Genomic DNA, 21,030 nt, shown 5'->3' with positions numbered 1-21,030 from the left:
AGATGCTCAAGAGATGTTAGTGAAAGAAATGACACTATATAGCCTTGCCAGCCGTTTTACTGATGTAATCTCACAAGCTATAACATTATCAGATCACACTCATATACATGTTATAGTGCTGCTGCTTCTTCATGCTTATTTGCTTACTGGGTTTTCACACATTTTATGTATTATTATAGACCAAAGAATTAGTTGATGAATAGGCTGCAGTAGTACTCAGATACAAACAATCTTATAAGGAGAACTCCAGACGCCCATGTGGAGCCATAACAATGTTTTTATCGCGCTTTCTTCTGCTGTTTTCTTGCATTCACTGATTTGGCTTGTTTGTCATTCGTCATATTTGCAATTAGGGCGAAGCAGCTTGGCAACAAACACACAATTCAAGCTGAAGTTTACAGCTCAGGGACCGCTGTTCTTTGTTGAGATTCAGGGTATAACTGCTTCACTTCACTAAGTTAAATATTAGCTGCTCGTGGTAAACTCTACAATGACAGCCGATGTCTTGGCTCTGTTCAGTCATTGTTTGTGCAACATCAGTAGCCATTAGTCGCTGAGGCTGTCTAGAGATCTGCTTTTGGACAGAGTTTTAGCATTTCCTGTATGATTTTCTGCTGGAGCTGCATGCTGCACCCATCTACCCATCTGCCCGTAATTGCATTAGTATCGATTTGGCTTTAATTTTAAGTTCTCATAAAGAGCTGAGGTCATTTTTGTATGATTGGTTCTTAATTGGAGAAATCCGAGGGCATGAAGCACTTGCTAAAGTAGGTCAGTGAGCAATGGTGCGAGTTATTGTACAAAATCTTTAGCTGCTAGTGCTATAACCACATTAGGGAAGTTGAAGACCAGCAGCACGACTAGAATTATTGCAGCGCTGCTAGTGACAGCGTTGCCTCTGAAATGGTTAGTTCAAAAATAGGGAATGGGTCTGCAGCCACTCTACGGTCAGTTGCCGTATTCAAAGCAACTTAAGGTAATAAGATAGTAACAAAACAGAGTCAGACTGAGTTTCTAACTGAATGGGGTAAAATTGGCAATTGCATAGAATCTGTTATTGATAATATAAAAAAAAAAACACCTCTTGCTTGTTGCAAATCTGTAGCTATCTACACACACAGAAATTGGCATTCAACATTCAACAGAAATTTACATAAACTACTTACATTCAGTCAGAGTCAGAACGTCAAAAGATTTCAAACGAAATTTCAACAGAAATAGCGATATGGTTGTGCAGTTAGGTGATTTGACTGTAAAGTTAGTGTAAAATGTTTTAATATATCCAAAATTGCATGCCCCCCAACCCCCCCAAAAAGCAAAAAACAATCCAAAGCAAACAAAAAAAATAACCCAGGTTGTAGAAGTAAAGCGACTTTCACCCCTGCAATAAAGACGGTCCACTCTGGGCTGTCCAACCAATCCCATGAGCCACCAAAAAAAAAAAGAAGAAGAAACAAACAAACACACACACACACCCACACATATCCACACAAGCTGCTGTTAACTGGACTTCCGTGACACTAAGGTCATATAGGGCTTACCCAGAAGTGTGATGATGCAGCCCAGAATAGCCAGGAGGGCACCTGTGCTGAGGCCAGTTGCTGTATAGGCCACAGCTCCACAAGACAAGGCCACTCCGTCAGAGTCACAGTCACACACTCGAACTGAGAGTGTATTTGTGCTGCTGAGAGCAGGACTTCCACTGTCCACAATCAACACAGGGAGTCGATACACAGGCTGCTCCCGTCTCCTGAAGCCACCTCGCTTTGTCAATATGGATGCTGTGTTGTCTGCAAAGTAGAGTTAAAGCATGAAAGCATCATATCACTTGTAAGAGAAGACATGGGAAGCTTTATTTAATCTGCATATCAAGTTTATTGGCTTCAAATGAACAATGAACTGCAAATATGTGACTAGCAGGGGCTTAACTTCTATCTTATAATGATTGCTGTGCTTTGGTTGTGCAGTTTGAAATGATTTTACAGTATTAAAAGCAGCAATGCCAACAGATGGTGTCATTAACACAATTCATTATATGACACGCTGTGGCATCTCTCCCTGCTCTGACCACCTGTTGGCTAATAACAACTTTGGTTTGATGGTAAAATCTTATATGAAATCGCAGCACATGAAAGAGAAAGAGGCGGCTAGAAGAGAACAATGTGCCATTACATCAGCTGAAAAAAGCCATTTCATGTCAGCTATATCAATAGACTGAAATGCACTTTCAAATTTTAGCAGTGCATGATTGAAATGTAGATTTTTTTTTGCCTTGAAGGACAACTCCATTGTTTGTCTGGGGGATATTCAGATTGCTTTCAGAAGCCCAAGAACAAGGAGAAAATGAAAATACCGAGGAGTTCTCTTGCAAATGTGACATTAGTAAAATCAGGGGAGAAAAGTTTCCTCGTGGATGAATAAAAAACACACAGCTGGTTAGTAACAACTGAGATGGGTTGCACACTTAAAACGCTGAATAAATATGTTCTGCTGCTAAATGTGAAACATGTGGCTGTGCCTGGTATTTGTCCTCAAGGGACATCTGTGCGCAGGAAGGTGGAAAACACATATGAATAAAGTGCAAATGTTATGCCAGTATTTGATTACTGAACATGCTGTCCCACCCCTGATCATTAAACATGCTGCTACAACAGTCTCCACTCCTAGATTTTGGAAGCTAACTACAGGCATTTGGTGCCATTCAGCCATGAATAAATAAATAGATAAGTAAACATGAGTACAGTCTGATTTTGACCAGTGTTGATTTGCAGTCTGCGCTCTAGTAAGGTGTTGGATGGGGTTAGGGCTTGGTGCAAGCCGGTCAGGATCCTCCACAACATGCTGGAAAAACCATCTCTTTATGAAACTGGTTTTGTGCGCTGGGAAACTGACATGTTGAAAAATGACAGGATCTTTTCCATATCCCTGAGCATTGTACTTGGCACACCTGAACACTAGAACCAAAAGACTAAGAAACAAGTGCAAAATGTCTTTTTCAACTCATATTTTAGTCTTTTAGTGTTTGACAGCAATAACACACATTGATCGTACAACTGATAAACTACTTGTAAAGGTACTTCCTGTTAGAACTGGAAGTTCTAGTGATCTATTACCCGAAATTCCACAACAGTGTTATTTGTCATGTTTCCTTCTAGTAAAAAAATCACTGATGTCTTGCGCCTTTAATACGTAGAGTTAGAACTGAGCCAAAATGGCTTGCAGCTAACCACAGGTATGTGGGCTTTAATCAGCGGACAAGTCAACTATTGCATTGGCTGCACATATGAAACATGTTTGAAAGAAATAGTTAATAAAACATCAGGCAGCAACTGATCTTTACATATCACAAATTTTATTTTATCTGCTGATTCAACACACCCACTGGAGAAGACTGCTGCTCAGCTTACTTCAGTCATATTCATGAACCTGTTTGGCCCACTTTTAATTACATTTTATTAACCAGTAGTGCTGTTGTTCTCTAACTTTCCATCCATTGTAGAAGGAACCAGTTACCACTTTAGTTTAGATTTAGAGGTCTTTATGAGTTTTTTGTCTTTTGCCCTGTCTAACTCTCCTTACCCCCAACTGGTCGCAGCAGATGGCTGCCTGATTCTGCCTGAGGTTTCTTCCTGTTAAAATAGCGTTTTTCGTTCCCACTGTTACCAAATTCTTGCTCATAGGGGGTCGTTTGATTGCAGGGGTTTTCGCTGTAGGGTCAATATAAAGCATCTTGAGCATGACATGCTATCATTAGTTTCTTCTGAACTTTTTTAAGTTCAAAAGAAACTAATCCCAGAAATATTTTGTTAATAAGCGTCAAAGACTCATAACTGAAAGTTCGTCTTTCATCTCTTAGGCTACAAAACTTTATTTTATTTTATTTTTTTATTTTGGCCATCTTGACAGTAGGTAGACAAATTGATTGCTTCGTGAGGTGGTGTGAGGTGAGGTGGTGTGAGGTAAACCACCTGCAGCTGAATGTGGCCAAAACAAAGAAGCTGGTGGTGCTTTAATTTCTACGAAGGCTCAGATCCTTCAATGTATGCAGCAGGCTGCTCTATATGTTCTATCAGTCTTTTGTTGTGAGCCCCATCTCCTTTGCTGTGGCATGCTGGGGTGCATGCATCAAAAGCAAAGGACGCAAACAGACTGAACAAACTCATCAGGAAGGCTGAGTTTGCTGTTGGCATGAAGCTCACCATCCTGGAGGAGGTGATCAGTGACAGGATTCTGGCAATCATGGACAATAACTCCCACCCCCTCCATAACACACTATACAATCTGAAGAGCAGTTTCAGCGACAGGTTCCTTCAAACTTGCTGTCTGGGGGAACGTTACAGCAAGTTGTTCCTTCCTGCTGCTATCAGGCTCTTTAATTCATCCACTTGGGTCAGATCCACACATGTGGAACAGTATTAATCACACCTCAATGCACCCTGTCACTTTTGTACACCACGACATATTTACACACATACTTGTACTTTTATATTTATATGTATATTTTTCTTTATACCTATAGCTCTATATTTATCTATTTATCCTAATATGTATCTATTAGGGGTGCAACAATACTCGTATCGATATTGAACCGTTAGATACAGTGCTTTCGGTTCGGTACGCATATGTATCGAACAATACAAATTTTTTAATTTATTTTATCAACTTTTCTCCTGACGATGCTGTCTGTGTTGAGCACTCAGTGGATCTGCGCTCGACAGTGCAGCCTAAGCGGAGTAGTCGAACGCAGATTCACTGACCGCAGTGCAAGCTAGCAAGACAGAAGTTAAGCTCTTGTTGCAACATGGCAAATTGAACCTCCCCCACCCTCATTCAGATCTGGCGTTTGGAACTATTTTGGTTTTCATGTGAAGTATGACCCTAAAGGTAAGCGCGTCATGGACAAAAGTAAAACAGTATGTCGGATGTGCCACGCAATGCTCAATTACATGGGTGGGAACTAGTGCGTTAGCGCAGTTAGCTCGTTAACGTGTTGGCGCCGTCCAGCCCCACGCACGGGGGCGATCCGTGGTGCTACAAACTTTACCCGAGTCATTTAGACAGCCGTTAGCACATGATTCTCCTTATGGGGACCTCGATCGAACCCAGGTTAAGATGCACTGCCCCAGAAGAAGCGTATAGTATAGCTTTTATTTTGGAAAGAGCCATTTCTCTGTAATAAACTCTCTTTTCCAAAGATGAGTGATTTCTCGATCAGATAGTTTTATTTTTTTTATTACTTTGTTGTTTCAGCAACATTAAATTTAAAAACTGTACTTTTGAGTTAAAATATATATTTATAATTTTAATATATGACAAATTAAAAAGGCATGAACATTTTTTTGTATCGAAAAAATATCGAACCGTGACACCAAAGTATCGAACCGAACCGAACCGTGAATTTTGTGTATCGTTGCACCCCTAGTATCTATCATAACTCCGTTTCGATATGAGCGCTTGTTGTTTTTTTATATATTTGCTGCTATGACAACTCAATTTCCCTCTGGGACTACCGTAATTGTCGGGCTATAAGCCGCTACTTTTTGCACAAGCTTTGAACCCTGCGGCTTTTAGTCAGGTGCGGCTTTTCTATGGATTGTCCATGATTTTTGTCATATCGTAAGACGATTTGTTTTGTGTGTTCCGCTGTTGTACGCCACTACGTTGCCTGGCGGAAGGATCGGGGTTCAAGAGTGGTATGTTAGTCACATGTCCGTCCGCCAGGCAACGTAGTGCCGTACGAAGTAGCGCGAAAAACAAACTTCAAAGTAGCGGTACGCGTTCAGCGGGAGTTGTGGATGATGAGCGGCGATAAACTTGCAAGTTATGCCCAAAAAGCAAGTTATGCCCAACGCCATCGGTGGATTCTGACAGCGTGGAAAAGTGTGAAAACATCCACGATCACCAACGGATTTTGAAGGGCTGGACTGCTGCATGATGGAGAGGAGGACACCGCCACGGCCCTTCAGAGGGTGTTCGACTCTGACACTGACAATGAGGATTTCTTTGGTTTTGAAAGTGACAACGAAGGAGAGAAGCGGAGAGTGGATGATGAAGCCATCCTGAGCCTGTTTGTATCCGACACTGGAGAAGAGGACTTTGGTGTTTTTAGTGCGCAGGAAGAAGAGAAAGATGGTGAATGACTGACTTTTCTTCTTGTTAAAGCCGTGTCACTGCACCTGAGCCTAAAAGGTAGGCCGAATCTATTTTTCTGGTGTGCTGTAGGCTACTGTTATGTACTACATGTGCAAATATATACCCATAACTTGTTTTTCAAAATATTAATAAAAGTGATGTCTCCAAACAGCCATCTCTTTCCTGACAATTCCCTTTGTGCATATTCTCTTACATATGATAAGTCAACATTGAAACACCTGCGGCTTTTAGTCAGGTGTGGCTAATGTATGTACAAAACAGGATTTTCCCCTGATTTTAGCTTGTGCGGCTAATATTTAGGTGCGCTTTGTAGTCCGGGAAATACGGTAATAAAGTTTCTCTGATTCTGAAAAGATATTCACATTTTAATCAGTTTTACATTTGTGAATTAAACTGAAAAAAAAGGGTATTATTTTTTTTAAGGTTGCTTCTTTAAAAATGTATTTAAACAGACCTTAAATTGTATAACTGCGCAAACAAAATAACATTTCCTTGCATTGATTATTGTGTTTTCTTTGTTTAATTTCCATTGATCTGCATTTCCTTCGTTATGACGTACTAAATCATTAAAGCTCATACAGAATTCATTAAGAGTCATTTGGGTACCATGGAAAAAAACACATATTAACATGCTATAACACATTACACTGGACACCACTGAACATACTATGTTGTTGTTGCAACATTTGTAAATGTGTCCATACAGTTCATTCAGTATACTCAACATACTGAATAAGAGGTTAATAGAATATCTCCTCAGAGAACCTTTTTCTATTCAAGCTGTCCTTAGTCTACTAAGGTGTTACTAAAACAACAAGTACATGATGTAACACATGTCTGCACTCAGAAGGATTACTGTGGCACAACCTGGTTGCTGCTGCTGTTCTTTATACAAACTAACATTGCTGCCTGAGCCGAGCTCCCACACATGTGAACAAAACACTCGACAAAGGGCCATCACCTCAGAATGCACATCAGCTCAGCACATGCTATGTTTTTCAAAGCAGTGGGAATTCATGTAAGTAAGTAATGATGGAGTCAGACAAGTTCTCACATCTTTAAAAATATATGCAAATTACCACTTAGGCTTTTCTATAAGAACAACTAATTTTCTACATCCACCCACTGTTTTGCTTGTAGGTGGATAACAAATCATTATGACACAAAGACAGTTTTCACTTTGTGTGTTTGATTTAAAGTTATTCCTTGATCCGACACATAGACACCTCGCACTAAGTTGAACAAAGTTATAGCAAGACTGAGTTCTCACTCGGATGTGCTCCAGTTACAGAGGAAGTTTGTTTCTGGATTTCGTTTTGATGAACAATTACCAAGAAAAAAAAGTAGAGGGGGCATTGTCACGGCAGAATAATGGTTTCATTTGGCAGTGCTGGGCATGCCGGGGGCCACCAGTTACTCTGTACTATTTTTTTTCCTGAGTCAGATTGCAGAGTGTATTATAGCCAGATACAGGGCAGATATAGGGAGCTGAGTGAGCAATGACTAAAGTGTCAATTGCATTGCTGCCAGGCTCAGTTGGAAGGAATAAACAACAAACAGACCATACCTAAATTGAGCAACACCTTTTACAGACTCTTAAAGGCCAGTAGCAATTATCTCAAGGGATTGTTTTAAAAATGTATCTCCATGAAATAAAGCTAATCTGACTGAACTCTGACAGTAATGTAGAAGCAGTTTAAACCTCTGACTGAATTCTTCCAAATAACATGTATTAGTTTTTATACAAATATCGACTACCAATATGTATGTACAAACTATTTTTTTAATTTCTCATCAGCATATAAAAATAAGGCTAGGCCACCAGCTGTTCATTCAACATTAGGCTTCATCTGAGCTAATGCGAGTCGCTGAACTCAATATCACTCAATGTTTGTGGTGTTGGTGTCTTTTAGAGAAGTGTTTCCCAACCTTTTGGAGCCACAGCACATATTTCACATTTGAAAAATCACACGGCACACCACCAAACAAAAATATCACAAAAAGCATTTTGATAATTTTCCCCTGTGCACGAATTATAGCGGAATTGGTTCGCTTCTGACCACTACTCATGCTAGGGCAGGGGTGCCCAATCCCGGTCCTCGAGAGCTACTATCCTGCAGCTTTTAGATGCATCCCTACTCCAACACAGCTGAATCAAATGGTTTGATCTCTTCAGCATGCCATCATGTTTGGCAAAGACCTGATAACAAGCCATTCATTTGATTCAGGTGTGTGGGAACAAGGATGCATCTAAAAGCTGCAGGACGGTAGCTCTCGAGGACCGGGATTGGGCACCCCTGTGCTAGGGCCTTCATCTGGGTCAGAATTTTCTCCAGGACCCAGGTCATATTGACTATTTTTTCCCCAAGTATTTATCTATTGCTATTATATGCTGCATTGTCTAACTCACTGCATGACTTTTATGTAATTTCTTCTTCGTCTTCTTTAGTTTTACTGGCAGTTGGCAACCCATTTAATTAAAGGAGGTAGTTATACTGCCCTCTAGTGGAAGAGAATGTAATAGTTCGGCTGTTTACTCATGCTGATCGCTTAGAGTACCAATCTTGTGTAACCAGATAATCTTCCACGGCACACCTGATCATTTCTCACACTGTTTCAGAGCACTTGTGATATAGTGACATTGCTTTACGTTTCCAAAATGCTCAAACTGAGGCTTAAAAATGGGAGTTGGGTGACCTAAATCAATCTCTAATATGGTAGAATTAAACCAGAAAAATGATGTTTGACACAAGTCAATCAATTAAAGGTTATCCACATGCTGCATTTTATAGAATCAAATATAATTTTTAGTGTTCGACTATGGACTGGGAAATTCTGCAATGCATAAAAATGCAGAAAGAGACCAATCATGATATAAAAAATAGATCAGTTAAAATATGAAATCTCAAAAATGCTTTTTTGTAAGATAGCAATAGATCATCCACATAAAAGAACTGATCTGCCTCCTTTAGCATCATTTTAAAAACCTTAGACCATTTTGTTGGCAACATTTTACAACTACAAATTCTACTTTATATAACTTTAAAGCTTTTTAATACCCTCTAAAACATTTTTAGGGGAAACAAACATCAGTGTTTTTTTTTATAATTCTCTACACTTCAGTATAGAAGTATAGACAAACAATGACATGCACACACACAGGAAAACAATAAAATCATATGAGCTTGAAGATAACATCAAAGAATACCACAAAAGGTTGTCTCACCCTTATTATCTCGCAGAGTGAAGTTAAGGTTACCAGCAGCAGGTCCTGCCAGGGCGAAATAAAAGCGATGACCACTCAAAGGTTCATCCTTATCCACTGCGCTGATTGTCTGGATCACCTGAGGAGAATGTTAACACAAAAAGACATTCGGCATCAGTTAGCTTGCTGAGTTTTATCTGATCTCTCGGGCTAAATAGGCGTTAATCACGGTGTAAAATGCTTAATGTGGGTTTGCAGTTAGTAAGCTCACAATCTCCCTCAACTTGAGGAAAGCATTGTCATCAAGGCTTTTGTATATGCATCACTTTTCACTCTGTCATAAATTTATGTACACGGAGGCATAAATCTTGTTTAAAAGGCCAGGCAACAGTGTGAGTGAACTGGAGAAAACCAACTTGATTCTGATTGATGGAAAGGATTTGTTTTATAATGTTTGGCTGTGGTTTTGTGTCATTTATCTCTTGAAGTACAGTAAGTGCTTATTTGGCAAGAGCTTGGCAACCTCTTAGGGATGAAGTGTTTTCTTTGGGGAAGTGATTTCTCTCAGCAAAACATTGTCCAGAGATTAGTTTTGCAGTCAGTGTAGAGACCACAACACATTTAGTGTGTTCAATTTTAACCCTTTGATGATACTACAAAGGAAAGAAAATGCTATTTTCAAGTGTCAACTAACCACATGGCCTTAACTGTAGAGATGGCAAATCACAGTAAAAGTGGATCGCTGTCTGACAGTAGAGATATCCAAGTAAAGTAATGGCAAAAACCAAAATATAATGCTTTTTATGAAAGTAATAATAATATACTATGCATTGTCCAGACCAGGAAAAACATCTGCTTTTATAGAGGTGCTCACAGTTAATCAACTAAGGATGTACTTAGTTGGGGCGATTGTGGCTCAAGAGTTGGGCGTTCGCCTTGTAATTGGAAGGTTGCCGGTTTGAGCCCCGGCTTGGACAGTCTCGGTCGTTGTGTCCTTGGGCAAGACACTTCACCCGTTGCCTACTGGTGGTGGTCAGAGGGCCCGGTGGCGCCAGTGTCCGGCAGCCTCGCCTCTGTCAGTGCGCCCCAGGGTAGCTGTGGCTACAATGTAGCTTGCCATCACCAGTGTGTGAATATGTGCGTGAATGGGTGGATGACTGGATATGTAAAGCGCTTTGGGGTCCTTAGGGACTAGTAAAGCGCTATATAAATACAGGCCATTTACCATTTACCCCATACTATGTACTTTAACTATGAAAGTGTGTTGGTAGCACTTTCCTTTAAAACTCATTGCCCCACTAATACCTATGACTATTACTGTTATTATCAAGCTGTAATGTAAAGAAGTGCTAAGAGTAAGTTTATCAGAGCGGAAAGATATTTCTCAATTATACTAATCGAAAGATTTATATGACAAAGCCAGACTCAAAAATTTAAGTAATCCAAAGGCACACGTCTATGCATAAAATAAAAATATATTCTTTGAAGAGGATTCTCTATGATATAATCTTTAAGGACTAAAAATACAATACTTCCTACATTATTTTATCACTGCATATTACAATAAATCTTGACACTCAATGTTTCATCAAAAATCGCAGCTTCTTAAATTTCAGTGGTAACCATCTGTGAAAGACTCTTCTATTAACTCTGTATTGCAAGATATGTATATTCATTTAAAACCAGTTTAAAGTCATACTGTTGCAAATGCATGTGGTCCTTTGGTCCATTGGATTGACATAGATTGTGGGCTTTAACTATGGGAAAAATTGACATTAAATTTTAGTTAACGCACTTCCGCCATGGGATATTTCAACACATCCTGTTACTGTGTTGTCTGGTTCTGCAAACTACTGTGCATCTTAAAATTTAGGGATTATTTTTTGCTCTCAAATGCAGGTTACAAGTTTTGTTCAACCAACTTTTCAACTCACTTTGAGGATGATCATTATTTCCATTTGCCAATATTGATAAGTGCAATATGCGAAGCTGTAGAGGAAGGAAGCTTTTCCTCTATGTACCCGTGTCTGGCTATGGGAGAGGTTTCTGCTTTAGTTAATAAAGTATTCATCTACTATTTAGGGTTTATCAAGTGTTTAATAAAGAGAAATTGCAAGGTATGAAGAGCAACCGTGTCGTAAAATTGGCTGTATTCATAGCTAAAAGTCAAAATCTCCCTCCGCTGTCAGACTGTGTATCAGTGATATCTGGTAATGACAATATGATGAAAGGAAATATACAGATACGACTGACCAACTCTAATACACACATCCCTCTTATTATATTATCTATCTGACCTGACCTTGGCCACCGCATTAAAAAATGAAGACAATATTAGGTCAGCGCACTGAACTGTTGTATTACTGATGCTCTTCAAAATAAATCCATCCAGCCAAGCATTCCCACTTCATTATTACGAGCATGAAAATAACTCATGATGAAAACTGTTGTTGCTTGAAGCAATCCAAGAGAAGCATTCACATCTGTGGGTTAAAAGTGAATACAGTTTGTTTCAGTTTACTTTTTTTGCCTCTGAACCTCAAACTAAATCGAATCTTGCTCCTTCTATTATAGACGACTGTCGAAAACTATAAATAATGCAGGAAATCAGATTACAATTTATTTACACCCACTAGCACATGCTGTAATGATTTTTTTTTTTTTTTTATTCATACAAACATGTTATCTGAAAATCAATTTCTTGTTTTAGCTCCCCCCTCCGCTAAAAAAAAAAAAAAAATCAAAGCAAAAAGACAAGGCTTTAATTTCAGCATCTAGTAGCAGAAAGAAAATAAAACAAACAAAAAACAAGCAAAAATCTCTCACAGTACACGCTGTACATGAGAAGCACATCAAATGCCGAGACGCCATATGGACGACAAATGATAGCCACCACAACGGCCATCAAAGTAGGTGTTACTGCCGCAGTGTCCTTATAAATTTAGATCAAGCCTCCCGAATCCTTTGTAGGCAATCGAGAAACTCAACCCTGTGACAACTCACACCCGTGGACAGGATCCAAGAGATCCTTAGAAGCAATTCACACTAAATTATCACATCTCCCAGCCCCAAACAGCTCTGAGTTGAAAAAGCAAAATAAGATGAAAAAATTAAAAGAGTGAGGAAGTAGAAAAAAATAAAAACAACCCCAATGATCCATCAGTGCCGAGACATGGATTATCAGTTGTCAGCTGTGATTAAATGCTGCTGGTTACAAGCTGTCAGGTATTAGGGATTTGTGTAGGTGGTAAGCAACATCCTGCCAATTATTAAAACTGGCAGGCGGGGTGAAATACCATGAATGTTTTATTCTTATTTCTTAACAAAATTAAAATATTTGCATCAGCAAGTATTTAAAAAAGTGTCTCTGTTTGCTGTTTAGTTTTGCAGTGCAAGGGGAATTTATATGGGGAGCAGAAATGCAAAAAGGTTATCTGCTCTAGTTCTCAAGAACATTTGGGATATCTGTATATACAGACAGAAGTGATGTTTGTGTCAGCGGCAGATCAGTGACAGGCAAACTCAACAATTGAGCACCTAAACATGCAGCGTATGCATGCTCGGCTGCATATCGCCAAAGCTGCCACTGATCCTGGGATCATAATAACTCTCACTCTGTTATGGAAATCTCACATCTGATAGAAACCTTTCTTTGTGGTTCCTACACCGCCGATGAATCCAATACACATTCTGAACCCTTTGATGTCCTTTGAATATTGCGGATGGATTCCGAGCTTATCTCTAGGAAGCTTTCCATTCCTCACGGCTGAGGGAAAGGACTCTAAATCATTCTTAAATCAAACACTTTGTAATGTATAATGCCTTTCATTAATGTGGCTCTGATGCAAGGATGCACTGAACCTTTGGTGGGGAATCCTCAAATGGGTTGAGTAGGAGACAGGAGGAGAGAGGCATGGCTGCGGACATAAATTCTCGCTCAAAGACATTAACAGCTGCAGCCGACTGGTGCCTGTCGCAAGGAACGGCTGAGGAGGCCTATGAATCACCGAATTAAAGGGTTTTTTGAGTTTACACATGGCTGCGTGTCAGACCACACCGGATATTAAAGGACAAAGGTGTCTCTGTTTGTTGCCTTCAAAGGGAAGTAAGAGAATGTGCAGTACACAGAGGAATGTATGCACATTTGTATTGTAAAAGTGGGATGTTACTCAAACTCACTAAATTGTAACCAAATTATCCATAAAATGAACAAAAAAAAAACAAACAAAAAACAAAAACAGAAGGAACTCAGATTGAAGAATGACATTTAGAGCCATATGAAAAAGAAAGGTTTTCATAGGAGTCTATTCAGTACTGTGAAAATCTAAGCACATCTAATAAATCAGCAACCTATACCTATAACCTATAACTCTTAGATAGCAGTAACTTAAATGAATCATTTTCTGTAAGTCTTTCACTTTGTTATAGAGGAATTTTGGCCTACAGTTCATTGAGGTTTGTGGACCTTTTTTCATGCACAGCTCTCTTCAGGTCACACGACACCATTTCAGTCAGGTTGAAATCTGGAATTTTGTGTGATCCAATTTATGGTGTCTTCTTCTTTTTTAATCAAACTGCTGCACTGACTTCTTTTTTAATTAAATGTTTTCTTTTGTAATCATTTTATTATTTTTCTGTATATTTCTAATATTTTTTCTTCTTATGTATTTCTCGCATGTATTATTTTAAGACAGGCGGGGATTATGGTTCCTCCCCCCTGTCTTTATCGTTAACTGTCTAGTCCAGTTTTACTTGGGCGTCACTTAACCTATTAACCTATTAACCAATAGCAACCTGTTATATGTCAGCTGGTTTATCTATGAAGGTGTGATTGGTTAATTAAATTTTTTTCTGTTTCTTGTCTTTTATTTACACACAAATTGTACTTTGTGTATCCCTGATGAAGGCCAGAAGCTGAAACGAGTTGGTCAGTTAATAAAGTTGTTCCTCTTTCATTCTAAGAGTTGTTAGAGTTCCTGCGTTGTGAGTTTTTCATCCTCTCCATGCACCTTGGAAGTAGGTAAAGCTGTGCCAGAAATTTTTGCTGCGATATGATCCAATTTCAGCCAAGCTGGCTTCATATTTGATTCTAGAATAATTTGTTATACAAGTAGTTCACAGTTGACTGAATGACTGCAAGGTGCCCAGGTCCTGTGTCCTGTAAAACAAGCCCAAATCATCAACCCTCCACCACCTTTTGAGAGAATGACTATATGAAGCTTGTGCTGGAGAACATTTAGATGTCTTTATGTCAATATGCTATGTTTAGTTGTAGATTACAGCCAAACAGCTACACTTTTGTCTGTTTGGAGTTGTTTTTGGAGAGTAGAGGTTTTAGCCTGGAAACATTTCCAAGAAGTGTTTTATTTAATCTTTTTTTTATAATTAACTTGCCCGTAGATTCTGAAATCTCTCGAGGTGTTTGCAGTTCCTCTGCGTACTGCACAGCCTGACCTTGGGTCGACTGTGTATGATGAGGAACAACCATCGCTTCTCTAAGATAGTTGCTGATGCCTTTCTTCCTTAACATTGTGTTAACACACACACTTGACTGCTCCAGACTAGCAAACTGACAAAACTTCCTCTTTCATAGAGGTGCTCACACGCTCTGATAATCAGTTAATCAAATGCACTTGATTAGCAGCACCTGGCTGCTACTTATCCTCTCAATTCTTAAGGAATGGTGTACTTAAGGGCTGCATAGAGTCCTGTGAACACTTTCTTTTTCACTTGACTGTATATGAGTTTAGTCTACTGTTGCCTTACTATCTTTTTGATCGCTTGGGTGATTGTTGAAATCCCTTCATGCTTTATCTGTATCATAACTAAAAGACTTAGTTACAAAATCTATTGCAATCAGTATTAAATGTACTGAAAACCTTAACAAACAACACAGAAATAAAGTTCCAAGTGGTGAAGAATTAAGGCAAAGCCTGTGGTGTAGAATTTTAAAGAAGTCAAATTTGGAAAGCAGGGAACATCTAATGACACTATCCTGTAAAATTACAGGAAATGTATGATTTAATGTTTCTTGGACCTTAACCAACGCGGGGAAATAAAAAGCCAGATTTCTCAGCCGCTGCTTTTGACCTTTTTTTAATCTAATCGACCTTTGGCAATTTTCCCAGTTTTAAAGAAGTGATATACAAAACTGCTGGGGCATTTTAGGAAAACCCTTTAAGGAAAAATCATTTTCACTCCAAAATACATATTGTTTTCGTCCTATTTTAGAGATTTATCTTTACAACAACAAAAACTTTTAGCATATTCAAACTAAAAGGAAAGTGACAGATCTTTTTATTGTGAAGTTGTGTTACTTTGTTTTCATCGGTTGAGAAAGTAACTATAAAGTCAGAAGGCAGCAGCAGTGTCAACAGGAATGGTGACAGCTGACAGCGAACAACACTTCTAATTAAAAGTCTAAGAATAGCATTTTAAACCTATACCTCACTTCACTAAGATGCATGCAGTGAGAACTGATAAGTAAACATCAACTTAAAGACATTATTGCGCAGCCAAACCTTTGACACAAAGGTGTCTGCGTGACAGTTTTGAAAAGTGCTACACAGTTTGTCAGTCTCAGTGACTTCTTTGTGCTCACGTTCCTTGATTTAATTAGAAAATTAGAAAACAAAAATTGTTGACTTTGTAAAACAATAATGCAAAGATAAATGGTATTTTTAAGTGAGTGGAAAATAAATGTAAGTACTTTTTAAATATCAAATGAAATGTGATCTTAGATCATACGGTAAAAAAATATATTTTAAAATACATTTTGAAATATATTTCAAAATATACAAAAAATGGCCAAAAATATATGTGCTAAAATACATTTTAAAATATATTTATATATTTAAAATGTATTTTAGCACATATATTTTTTGGCCATTTTTTGTATATTTTGAAATATATTTCAAAATGTATTTTAAAATACATTTTGAAATATGTTTATGTATTTTGAAATGTATTTTAGCACATATATTTTTTGGCCATTTTTTGTATATTTTGAAATATATTAATAAAATATATTTCAAAATACAATTTAAATTTATTTAAAATCATTCAAAAAAATATAAATTTAACCCTTCATATATTTCTAAGAAAACACATTCACATGTAACATCTGAAAGAAATCTTTATTTGATGTTTAAAACATACATATAGCATATCAATCAAGCAAGGAATATTCATTTTATAAGTTTATTCTCATTACATACTTAAACATTCTAAAAGAAACACACACACACACATATATATATATATATATATATATATATATATATATATATATATATATATACACATACACACACACACACATATGTGTGTGTATGTGTATATGTGTGTGTGATTGTATGAACATAAGTCAGCATACTTAAAATGTAATTTCTTTTCCTTTTCCAGCAGTCTCAGTTCCCCCAGCTTTCACGGCAATCCTCAAAGCCCTTCTGGACACGCTGGGAAACCCCTTCCTTACCGCCACTGTAACAAACAAAAGTCACAGTTCTATTACTTTTATCAGAGTTAAAATAAAAATGTGATTTATGTTAGCTGGCTTCATTTAGCAAACAGATATTTCTGTTTATATAGATACAGATATTAATACAGATATATTTTACGCATAATTTTACCTCTTTTTTTTCCTAGATGGGAAGTCTATCCAGTTCACATTACAGTAATGCTAACACCCCTTTTGGTCGTCTCTCCTTACCTTCCAGCATTCATAAATCTGTTGACCTTCTTTGTCTGAGACCAACCACTACAATGCATCATCACCTATTTGTATTGGTAACTTACTTTACAACCTATTTTAATGGTTGCAAAGTAAGTTACTTGTGCTGTATGCAATTTTAGATACACAGAAAGTCTTCACTTACTATATATGGCTGTCATAGTGTCCTTATCAAGGGCAGTTCTTCACTCTGCGCCGATGTCCGTTTTGCTCTGTCCTCCTATAAAAAGCATGAACATTTGAGTGTTTGACTAGTTTTAGATTTCCAAAAATTTGATATTTGTACAACTAAACATTTGAACTACAATATATGCTATTGAGCGATACTTTTATGGGTAATTTTTGGTAAAGAAACTGGTGACAGAGTTGTAGGCTTTTTAAAGTACTATTAGCTAACCATTTGAACTGACTTTCAAAGCTGATTACCTTTTAAATTGCTGTGGATCAAAACCTCCAGTGGGAAGGCGGCCATTAGAAGAACACGCACCATTGAACCTGAAAATAACAAAAACAAAAAACAGAACAATATATAAGAGTCCGGTAGGGTAATAAATCTCTTCTGAAGCAATATAGTTCATTTTGGGTGAAAAACAAAACATTCCTCTAAAATATATATACTGACATCAGCAATCAACATCATGATTGTAATTATTTCCTTTTTAGTACATCTACTGCTGTTTGCATGTGTCAAGCACTACGACTGTATCTATGCATATGCAATGTCTAAGCAGTAGTATTGGTCTGAATGACAACAAACCTAACTAGTGTTTTGGAAAATCTGTTAGAAAACAGTTATTTCAATAATTATGATTAGCATGTGACACAGACACCGCATAAAAAACTACAACAACAAATACTTACTTTAGGAGGATGGGGGAGGGCAGCATGAGGTTGAGACTTTGACATCTGTAAAAAACAAATTCATGTATTACAAACAAGTCACTTAAAAATACATTAATGTGGCAGACTGTTCCCTGTTCAGATGCAGTGTATAAGTACAATCAGGGCTGTCACAACAATGGGGTGGGGCCAAGTGGCTGCAACCCTAGGTACAATGTGCAGGTATATATAATTACATATAATATATGTGAATAAAGCAAGAATCTGTTTAGGTTAGTCACTGTGCTGACTGATGCTTGCTAGGTTTATATGATTGCAAACTGCACAAAAACAACAACAGCAACAACATTAATGACAATGACAAACAAAATTACTTACATTTATGTAAATCTCACATTAGGAAGATCTGCATTCGATTTCATGGGCTGAAATAAATAGGCAGAAACATTACTGCTAAAAAAATAAAAAACAAAAACTCTAAAAAGCCTAAAAATGACTTAAAAAGCAAGGAAATGTGGAACATTGTAATTAGCGAACATTAATAAAGCATAACTGTTCTTTGTTTCTAACCTTGGTAAGTACTCTGTAGCCAGAAGGAGAGGTAGGATTTCTGTGAAAGCCAAATTAAATGTGAATAGGCTTTGATAGTTATTGAGAAGGCAGAATAATAAGAAAAGGCAAAAGTACGTCACAATATAATTAATTAAGTTACATATTTTGATTACCAAATTATGGAAGCGTGGAGCTGCCACCCAGGCAAAAGAAAAATAGAGCTGTATCACGTTATGACGTGAAATGTTTATTGTTCTAACATTATGCTTTTCATGTTTGTATAATATAATATCACGATAATTGTCACGTTCGCACAATATTGTACGGACGTGATAATTATGTAAATTTTTCGTACAATGTTGTTCAAACATGTTGTTCAAACATGATAGTATATTGTTAGAACGATAAACTTTTCACGTTATAACGTGATATACTTATATTTCTCTTTTGCCTGGGTGGCAGCTCTACGCTTCCGTTCCAAATACACGAGAATAAAGTAATATTATATGGGAAAAGGCACCTGCTAGCTTGATGATGGAGGCTTCTTAGACTGGCCACCCGCCTTGGCTTCTTGTCGCCACTCCATGAAATAAAGGTCCGTTTCCTCCATGCCGGCTAATTATTCATCCTCATTAAAATCTCGTATATGTTCAGTTGGCAGAATTGAGAATTTTACATCTTCCAACCACTTAATTAACGCGAACATAATCGGCTTGTTTCTTCCCGTCTCCTGTATCCGGCCGTTCCTCTCGCTGTCAGATTTCGCGCCTCAGAGACGTCGTTATTTTTCAAAAAAAAAAAAAAAGAAGAAAGAAAGAAACAGCAACAACTACTAAAGAGAGTTTTTGCACGTTCATTGCACATTTGTGGGAATGTTTAAATATTTAATTTTTATTAATTACTTTTCATTATATCTTTATTTTTTAAACCACCGTGGCAATGCGCATGCGCATACACTCCTGCACGCAAAGGGCTTTGGAGTTGACGTAATGTCGCAATGCATTGTGGGAGCGCAGCACCATCTTGGCAGGTCACGAATCAAAACAAGATTGCTACGAACCATTCTGAAACGTAGCTCAAAAGAAAATGACGGTATAGAGACAGATTCTGTCCAGATGCAAAGAGACGGTACTTGATTGTTGAAATGTGGACCCGTATGAAATATAGCCGTGGAGTAGAAACCCTGAAGACCAAACCGCTATTGACTTAGCATGATCTACTCTCATACCTTGTCTGTGGAGTCAGAGCATACACGGCGCACCAATTTCGCAATTATAAATCTCTGGAGGCGCACATCCAATTCACCAAGGACTGGGTACAAGATTTGGCTATTTTTAAGCCTCCACGTTGTGAGTACGGCGTCATTCAAGCAAAGGTAAGTCAGCTTGAGTACTGCGAGTAAAATGCGTTTGATTCCCCCCAACATTCAAATTAGTGCTAGCAAAAATTCATTCGTGAGGGGGAAATTACAGTGAGAACATGTAGAGGCTCTGTTAGAGGGATAACATAGTGAGTTCAGTGCATTGATGTGACATTGTCCTGAAGGATTTAGTTATTCTTTATGGTTAAAGAAATTGCCCTAATTAATTCATATTTATTATAAATAATCCTAATTACACATCTTGCACACAAGAATTTCACTCACATGTGCTGTACCAATGTACCTGCACATGTGATGTGACAATAAAAAGTGATTTGATTTGTGATTTGATTTGATTTGCTTCCTTGTTTGTGTCCTGTGTCACTAAAAATACATTCATTACATACTTTAGGTTCATTCTTTGCTGATAGGTTTCTAAAAAGAAATATGCAGATTTAGAATATAACATGCAGCGTTCTATAGATGGATACATAAAAACACTTTATTTGTTACATTTATGATAAATGGATTTGAAAGTAAATAAAACACATTTGTGTCGGACTTGGCTTATTAAAGTTCTTGTCTTTAAATGAACTTTGTCTGTGTGTGTTTTAGGTCCTGCACTCTTAAAGACTGAATTGCAGCATTGCAGCCACAGGTCATTGTGAGCATCACAGGGAAGGTTGAAGCCGCCCACTGCAGCTGTATGGCTAGAGTCGTGGAGACTTGCAGCCATGTCACTGCTCTTCTGTTTAATGTAGAAGCAACAGTGAGGATCTGTGGCACAAGGACTGTTACAGATGAACCTGCATACTGGGTTTTGCTGGGTAATATGACCAAGATACAGCCAGAGGTTGGCCATAAGATAGACTTCTCCTCTTCAGCTGCCCAAAAAAAAGGTTCTTGATCAAAACATAAACAGACCATTCGTTGTGACAGGTAAAAGAAGCCATCCTCAAAAAAGAAAAGTTCCACCTGCTACTGTGGAGGAGTTGGATCAACTGATGGGACAATATTTTTCCAAGCACAGTTCTGTTCTGAATAACCCATAATGTTTTAATTTAGGGGGCCATGTAAATACTTTGCATTTACTGAATATGTACTTACTAAATACCACTGTTCAAAAGTTGAATAAAGAAACAAAGAAATGTTTGCCTATTTTTAATTAAAAGCACTTTGTCGAACATC

General features: G+C 37.8%; 1 protein-coding gene across 1 annotated transcript in view; it reads right to left on the bottom strand.

Annotated features, from left to right (window-relative positions):
- LOC146625464 (cadherin-7-like) overlaps nt 1–21,030 on the bottom strand; it is a 124,453-nt gene that overhangs the window by 11,507 nt on the left and 91,916 nt on the right. The window contains exons 9-10 of the mRNA XM_085362827.1: nt 9,380–9,497; nt 1,542–1,790 (exon numbers count right to left, since the gene is read on the bottom strand). Of these exons, the coding sequence (XP_085218953.1) occupies nt 1,542–1,790; nt 9,380–9,497 (367 nt within the window). The remainder of the gene's footprint in view (nt 1–1,541; nt 1,791–9,379; nt 9,498–21,030) is intronic.

Source organism: Diplotaxodon limnothrissa, linkage group LG9 (assembly GCF_057381915.1).
Source record: "Diplotaxodon limnothrissa isolate DT_005_m linkage group LG9, D_limnothrissa_male_GT1.1, whole genome shotgun sequence".
Lineage (NCBI taxonomy): Eukaryota > Metazoa > Chordata > Actinopteri > Cichliformes > Cichlidae > Diplotaxodon > Diplotaxodon limnothrissa.
This window is presented reverse-complemented; position numbering and strand designations above follow the sequence as displayed.